This window comes from Drosophila mojavensis, unplaced genomic scaffold, assembly GCF_018153725.1.
Source record: "Drosophila mojavensis isolate 15081-1352.22 unplaced genomic scaffold, ASM1815372v1 contig_80, whole genome shotgun sequence".
NCBI lineage: Eukaryota > Metazoa > Arthropoda > Insecta > Diptera > Drosophilidae > Drosophila > Drosophila mojavensis.
This window is the reverse complement of record NW_025318906.1, coordinates 12,533,418-12,541,990: the sequence shown is the minus strand read 5'-3', so window position 1 is coordinate 12,541,990 and position 8,573 is coordinate 12,533,418. Positions and strand designations below refer to the sequence as shown.

General features: G+C 38.9%; 1 protein-coding gene across 1 annotated transcript; it reads right to left on the bottom strand.

Annotated features, from left to right (window-relative positions):
• Positions 1 to 5,379: 5,379 nt before the first annotated feature.
• LOC26527327 lies at positions 5,380 to 6,799 on the bottom strand. The gene is made up of 4 exons (XM_015163803.3): positions 6,635 to 6,799; positions 6,486 to 6,559; positions 6,262 to 6,409; positions 5,380 to 5,493 (listed from the first exon to the last, which is right to left on the bottom strand). Exons 1-4 carry the CDS (start codon positions 6,747 to 6,749, stop codon positions 5,399 to 5,401), a joined length of 432 nt encoding a protein of 143 aa, XP_015019289.2. The 5' UTR covers positions 6,750 to 6,799; the 3' UTR covers positions 5,380 to 5,398.
• Positions 6,800 to 8,573: the final 1,774 nt, after the last annotated feature.

Genomic DNA, 8,573 nt, shown 5'->3' with positions numbered 1-8,573 from the left:
AGCTGCAGCTTCAACTCTAATTGCAATATGGTTAGACTCAAGAACTAACTAACTAACTAAACTTAAGATCTTGTTTATACACATATGTATGTATGTATATGAAATATATATATATACCACTAGAGACTCACAAAAGTCCTTCAATGAATCTTGCTTGATTGCTTAAAATGCAGAAATATTAATATACATATAAATAAGTAATAAGTGATCCAATTTATCTAAGTTTTCCATATTCCAGTTGGGTCGTCGTCCGTCGTATATGGACTGCATATGAAATTCCAAGTATTGATTAAGAAGAGAATCCTTTAAATGAAGAGGAAAAAGTAATGCTCTATCTCTTTCCAATCAATTTTGAATTTGAGTTCATTATATTTCTCTAGACTACTTTACTGCTGGATAATCAGATTTCCTTCATTTATTTTCATATTATTATTATCATTATCATTTGTCATTAACTACCCATTCTTTTTCTCTCCATTCTCTTAAAACCTTCTTCGGCTTCTATTGGTACCACTCCTTAAAAATTCTTTTTACAGATTAGTTTTTTCTAATTTATGTTTAACATTTTTTATTTTAATGTCAATAAAAAGAAAATAAAAAAATAATAATAATAAATAAAAAGAAAATAAATCAATCAAATAATAATAAACCTGTGCATTAAGAATTTTCTTGTTTTTTTTTTTTCAGAGATCAATAACTTATCTTCAATAGGATTTTCCATGTACGTATGTATTTTCCACAGTAACAAATTCCTGGAATCGTTTTCAATCTGCATAGAAAATGGCTCACAAAGCTGAGGCACGCTTAATTATTTGCGCAATTATTGATATGGTAAACATGAGTGAGTGAGCATCGCTTGAAGGAGTTAACTATAAATCAGAGCAATCGCCTCCTAATGAGCTCGGGCAAATGCGAGGTGAATGGCGAACGTGCCGCATTTAAATATTTACGAGTACATTCACGCACAGCGCGAGGCATTGGGGCCGAGCTGATTAATTTGTGGCCAAGTCGAGTGATTGGCCATAAAAAGGAAATCATTTGGCATTAAGACATGTGCATAATTTATGCGCAAATTAATAATGGCACGTAGCCAATCATTTGAATGCCATTTAATTAATTTCACAAAGAGCGAGGTAGATGGATGGTAGAGAGAAAGAGAGAGAGAGAGATAGAGAGAGAGAGCTTCAATTAGGCCATGTGCTTAGCTAAACTGAAACTATGCGCATTGCCGGGGCTAACTTAATGACAGGACATAAGCCACTGTGAGTGGACGCAAATCCAGCCACATTCATCAATGAAATCAAATAAATATATCTATATATATCTATGTGTGTGTGTGTGTGTGTGTGTGTGTAAACCTATACAGGTAGAGTTGCACGCATATAAATAACCAATGATGCGGCATTTATCCAGAATCCGACTTACTACAGCATCACAATCAGTCTCAGCTTACGAGGCAGCCAAGATGGAGCCAAGATGGAGCCAAGGCAGCCAGCGGCTAAACGAGCCATTGAAACTGAAGACTTTCATTGTTGGGTCCTTGGGGCTAAAAGGGATAAACGTTTAGCATGGCCTGCACGATTTTTATGTAAGGCACGTGTTGTTGTTGTTGCTGTTGTCGTTTCTTTTGCTCTCTCCCTGCTTCCCTCTTTCCCTATCCCCCTTTTCGACTGTTTCGCGTCATTTGCCCTGATCCCAGTGGTAATTCTGTGGGCCCTGACTGCGCTGTGCTGTAACGCAACACTGAGCGCCGGGCAGTCGAATTTCATTTGATTTGACGCAATGTCCTCTCCAACAGTGGCGCCAACTCTCAAGAAGAAGCACTGCCAAGTGGCCAAAGCAAGCAGCAGCAGCAGGTGTAGCTGCACACCTGCCAGCTCAAGTTCAAGCAGCAGCACAATGCCAGTTGGCTGGCCCATCCCGAGTGTGTTGGCTTGTCAAAACAGAATATCGCTTACCAAGTCATTTGGCAATTTCTCTCAATTTTCACATGGAAACATAGAAAAATTCGAACTGCAACTGCAACTTGATGTTTGGCCATCCAATTTGAAGTGCTCCTCTCTCCCGGGGGGCGAGACGACAGTCAGTAAGGCAGACAGCAGCGAGTCGTGTGCCGGCACTGGCCTAGCCTAGCTTAGCCTGCCACTGCCACTGCCCCTTTCCCCACCTCTGCCCCTGCCCCTGCCTCTGCCTTCGCTTTTGCTTGGGCTTTTGGCGCTTTTCAGTCTGCAGCACGAATGCTCTTTGGTGATTTGGGAGTTTGGGGCGCGCTGTAGTCACATGGACGTGCACAGAAACAAAGCACAAATTGTTGTATGTAATTGTGCGTTACTCATACACATCAACACGCGCGCCACACTCTCACACACACACACACGAGCGCTGCTCACCTGCTGCTGCGTGCGGCGAATTCCATTGCATACTTGCCGGCGCTCGCCCGTTGCCTGTGCAAATAAAAAGTGATATACGCGCGACACTGAATGAATATTAATCGTCTCGTTGTTTTTTTCTGCTCTTTCCTTTTCTCTGCTCTGGCATCTGGCCACACGGCATCCGCCGGAGAGTCGTAGCCGCAGTCGACTACCTTAATAATACGTACAGTTTGACGGCAGCTTTTTGGCCCAGCTGCTTGGCTGATTTGGCAGCTTAAATGATTTCCGCTAACGTTTCAAACGAGCTGAATGTGTGTGTGTGTGTGTGCATCTCTCTCTTTCATTTACTAAACCTCTCCCCTTCCCTCTCTCTCTCTCTCTCTCTCTCTCTCTCTCTCTCTCTCTCTCTCTCTCTCTGACTCTCCTTGTGATTTGTTGAATTTGACAAACAATTTATTAGTTTCAGTTGCGCTGGCTTTTGTTTATCGCGCTTATTTTCATGGGCCTTTCGCTTAGCTTTTATTGAATTTCATTTCATTCGCTCTTTTTTAAAGCCTGTTAAATTCAACAACATTTTTGCTTCACACTTCTAATTCCCCCGCACAAAGCAGAGGCGTAAAAAAGGCGTCAGCCATAAAAACTCGACCCTTTTTCTTTCTTTATTTTTTTTTTAACATTTTTTTTTTTTTTTTTTTGGCCAAACACTTGTACGCAACAAAACATGTATTACTTATTATGAAGCGGCTCTTGTCAAGAGGGTTAACAGTCGCAACTTCGCCCTGCTGCCGCCCCGCCCCCAGCGGCACAAGTAGTTCGCACCTTTGTGCGGCTTCTGTACGGATTGCACAAACAAATTTTTGGGCAATTCAATTTCGGGCATTTTTATGCGACTTCAGATGGGGCAGACGGGCATATTAGTTTTGGGCGAAGCGAGTGAAGTGCAATTGGGAATACGTATACCTATATCTGTGTATCTCTTACTAGTAAAGAGTATACAAAAATGAGTATTCCTATGCTGTTTGAATAATTGTTAGAGAGCTTTTGCAGCTGGAGATTAGGAATTGGAATTAAGCACATATATGTTATAAGTACTCACGTCTATTTATGAATATTGGAAGCGTAGCAAAACTCCTACATAACCATATTTATCAAGCTATCCATTCAATCTTAAAATACGTAAAAAAAAAAACATAACACTTTAATTAATTTTTTGGGTTTTAGTAGTTAAGTAAGATTCTACTGGGACCGCCCTGGTAGCTCCCCTCTTAGTGCACTGTAAAAAATATATATATTTATGTATCTATGCCTATTAGCTGCCTGACACATCAAGAAGAAGTAAATTATCTATAGCTACAATACAACCCAGAGCTTATCTGATACCCTTTTTGTTAGCGATTTAAATACATAAATAATTAATTTATATTTCCGTTTTCCTTAGAAACATTGTAAATATTAACTACTTCTTGAACTCTGTCATCAAAGTGAATTGTAATTATAAATATAACAATTGGGAGTATAACTGATAATATGATCTATGTAAATCCTGCACTCTGCACTCTCTACACATTCCAGAGTATTCAGCAGTCGCTTACACCCGCTAGCTCTGCTTTCACTTGTTTCATTTCAAACTGGCGTTTTTAATGAATTTTTGTATTGGAAACTCTTAGATGGGGGATGCGCATTAAATTTCGTTGTTGCTGAGGTGTCAACGGTGCTGCCAGTTGTTGACACCTGCCACAGTGAAGCACCCGTGCCGTGGACAGATCGAGTTTAGCATGTTGCCATCCAAATTTATAGTTAATTTTCAATTCAGCTGAGCAAGTTTACTCGTTTCAATGAATGGATCTGGCTGCTTTGGCATAGCCAGGAGGGTGGTGGGGTGGCGCCCCGCCCACTTTGCAGGTGTGTGTGTGGTATGTTGTGTCAAAGCCAAACTTTGCAGACAACAAAAGCTTAGACCAGACTGCAGCGCAGTGGCGTAGTAGAAAGAGAGAGTGAGTTAGAGAGAGAGAGCGAGAGTCGAATAGGGCAAATCGAAGTTGCGGCCCGCAGCAAAATCTTTTGTATGAGTTTTGGCTGAGCTAATTGCAGCCCCTTCACAGCCGCACACGGTGGGCTACGCCTCTGCGCTTTTTGTCTAGAAAGGCAAATAAAAATTTACAACGAAACTAATCTGCAAGTGAGACTGAACAGAGAGCGAGAGCGAGAGAGAGAGCGAGAGAGAGAGCGAGAGAGACAGAGGCAGACATACAAAAGCAATTTGTTTGTGGCGCGCACTATTGTTGCATTATTATTGTTTGTTGGCTGCGTCTGGCCCGCTGGCTGCTGCATGCCACAGCGCCGCGACAGTTGCAACATGTTTGCCGCCTTTGCCACTCTATCCTAACTCGTTTTGCTCCCATTTTTTCGCTCAGTGTATGTGTGTGTATGAGTGTGTGTGCGTGGTCTGTCCTTGCGGTGTATTTAACCTGTCTGCTCGCTGGATTACGACAACTCAGCCATGGGTAGACAAACAGACAGCCGAGCAGACGCGCGGACAGGCAGACAAACAAACAGCAAAGCATGTATCTATTCATATGCCACTTTGGTGCACCCTGAGTGTGGGTGTATGCGTGTGTGTGTGTGTGTGTGCGTGTGTGTTGTGGGTACACACTGGTAATGCAATACGCATGCAACGTGGGCTCCCCTCAAAAACGCGTGCCACAGCCACAGTGGCAGCTGATACTCCGACTTCACTTTTTTAGCAGACATTTTAACGCTTATTTTAGTTTTGGCTACGCTTCCGGTTACACACCTACACACGCACACATACAGCGAGAAGCACTCACACCCACTTAACCGCAATGTTCACACTAATTTGCACAAGCGTCGACATCGTTTGCGTGTTCTTTTCCAGCTCAATTGCATTTCACACTTTCGCATGTCCCATTCGCTGGCAGACATCAAAAGTGAGACGTCGACCGTTACAGGTGGCACACGCTGTGGAGACCCCACTTGGTTAATGTTATTCTCTTGTAAGCAATTTATTAAACCATATTTAGATGAGTTACTCCTTCATCACCATTTCCCCACTTATTCCGAAAGTCCTGATAAACGGCGTGGATGTAGTAAAGCCAGAAACCTAAGCGAGATATTGAGAAAAACATAGTAATTATTCAAGAGAATTGCTGATTATATTATTATGAATTTCTGATTATATTATATATTTAAGAAAGCATGACCTTAGTTTAAGCTTGGGGATGTGAACTTAGTAATGTGAACATTTAATGATAATGTTGCTGTAAAACCATGCATAAAATTATATAATCAAATGTAAAGCCAACATATTCAAAATGTTTATCAGCTGCGAGCTTTTAATTGACTTTCTGATATGCATAGCTCATCATAGAAATGTCTCTAAATATATCGTAAAGCTCTTCCAGCGCTTTGAATTCATTTGAAGTTATTTTTATAAATTTCAGGGTCTAAAATAAGTAAAGCTAAAAATTTAATGCATTTTAATATATATTTATTTCTTTCAATATGCTGAATATTTTAATAGAATTTATCTGAAGATATGAATATCTGAAGTATTTACTATATAGGTTTTATAAAAAATATTACATGTTATGTAATAAATATATAAATATATGTAAAATATATATTATAAAAAAAAAAAATATTTTCATATTTAACAGACTAAAATACATAACACAGTTTTTAAAATAACTGAGTTTTTTTTTAAGTGTATATATAGCAATATATATATGTAATCTTGCAAAATTTAAAAAATATTTGTAAAATCTTTTTTTTTTTTTTTTATTTATTTATTTTTTATTTTAAAATTCAATATCAACTTCTGGCTATTGGGTACTAGGTATTGGAATATATTAATAGAAAAATATCTTACCTGCTATAATGTAAAGCAGACATATGATTCCCAGGGTAGCCCTTATATCGATCCACGCAATTAGCCAATAGTCTATGCTTTTGTAAATCAAAGTATAAGCGAATAGAGTTGCTATCAGCAGCCAAGGCCCGAAATACGAATGCTTGCGCTATGAGGCACAGAGAAGAAGAAGAACATAACATCAAACACATGTAGATATGCAAAATTGTTGTGGGGCAACTCACCTTGAGGGAGCCCACAATTAATAGAACGCTCGCAATAATCTGCAGCAGGCAAATGTGATTCACAATCAGCTGATCTGTAATTTCGTATCTTGTTAGCTGTTGTTGTTGTTGTTGTTGTTATTGCTGTTTGTTATCAATTTGATGTTTACCCTGCTTAAGCGCTTCGGGCAATCGATCGACGCACACAATGCCAGCCATTGAGATAAATATGGATAGCAACGCAATAAACAAATGTGCGGCTCGATTTGTGAATTTGAAGACCATTTCGCAGACCGAACGCCAAACGACCCAACCAAAGCCAACCAAATCGCTCAAAGAACTGAGCGACAGTCGCTGTTGGAGGTTCACTGAAGTTGTGATTTGTACATATGTATATATACATATATATGTATGCCTGTATATATAAAGGGGAAATCATTCCTGCTTTCATTCATGCCTTATCAGAATGGCTTTACGTAGAGTTAGGCGAGATAAGGCCCTACTTTGGATTTATTCTAATTTCTCATTCAATAACCCATTTAAAAATATATTGAAGTATTTTTAATCATAGTCAGCTATAGCTTCTGCGTACAGCTATGAGTCAGAGGCAAATGAGTTCAGAATACAACTATAATTTATTGATAAAAAGTTTATTAAATAATTATAGTATTTAAAATTCTTACATGATAATATATTTTATTAGATAGATATATAAAAATTTAATTAATTCAAAATTCAAATGCTTTAAATTTAGAAATTTAAATTAAATTTAAATAAAGTATTTAAAATGTTTTTTTTTTTTCCCATATCAAAAATGAGCTGAAGTGAGACTGAAAAGTTGAAAAAAAAAAAATTGGCATATAAAACAAGGAGCTTAAAGCCGCACACACACACACCCACACACACACACGCATGCACATGCGAGAGGCAAACGCGTTTCGCGTAAATTAGCCAAGTGTAGACTTCATTAAGTAGCGTCAGTAAATTAAGTGCTAATGTTGAAAGTTTTGACCGCCAAAGTGCGCATTGCAATACAGTTGTTGTTGTTGTTGTAGTTGCTGATGCTGCTGTTGTTGCCGTAGTTCGCCTCACGCTTCCGGCGGAAACAGTCAACAGCAACAGCAGCAACAACGACTCTAAATTGATGATGTTGCCCCAACGAAAATTGCACTCACTTTCTCCGAGGACTTTCTTTTCGGTAGCTGCGGCTGCGTGTGCCACGCAGTCTGAAAATTTTTAATGCTTTAATCTTGATGCTAATAAATCTTGAAGTTGGCTGGCACTTTCACATTACTTGCGGGCCAAGCCAAAGGGTTTGAGCGAAGGGCTGCCAGCAAACGGTAGAGGTAGGGGCAGGGGCAGGGGCAGGGGCAGGGTCAGAGCTGCGTGCTCTAAATACAATTAGACAGCTGCACGCTGCTTAACAGTCTTAGTTTAAGCCAATTTGAATGCACTTTGCCAGCCAGAACTAAAAGGCTCCCAGCTCGTTTCAGTTCGTCCCACCCCTCGCAGCTCTCGTGATCACTTCTAATTACAAGAGACGCTCAAAAAGCGTGCGAGTCCTTTGCAAATGGCAGCTGACAGTTTGCCAGCCAGCGCCGGCAGCCCTAATCGAATTGCGAGTGGAGTTGTGCGTGCAGCAACCTGTCCAATTGACTGGGCCATGTTTCAGTTATTAATTTATATATACTGATGTTTTATTGGACATCAAACGGAGTGGGGGTTTTCAAGAAGTTTAGCTGTAGATGTCTTAAAGATTTATTCATTTTATTTATTTGTTATATATGCAAGAAATAAAAAATAGATATATATTAATTTTATATTTTATGTATATAAATTTTATAGAATTATCTGAGACTTTTAACAAGCAATACCTAACCATTATATTCAATTCTGAATTTAGGTATATTAATTATTACATATTTAACACAAAATAAAAAAATAAATAAAAAATTATATTTATATTTTATACATATATTTTATTTTATATATTTATATAAATTTTATAGAAATATCTGAGACTTTTTTCCCACACTCTCTTTATTAAGAAGCAAGTGTAATCCTTGTCTCTCTCATTTATATTCAATCATAAATTGCTTTTGCTTGACT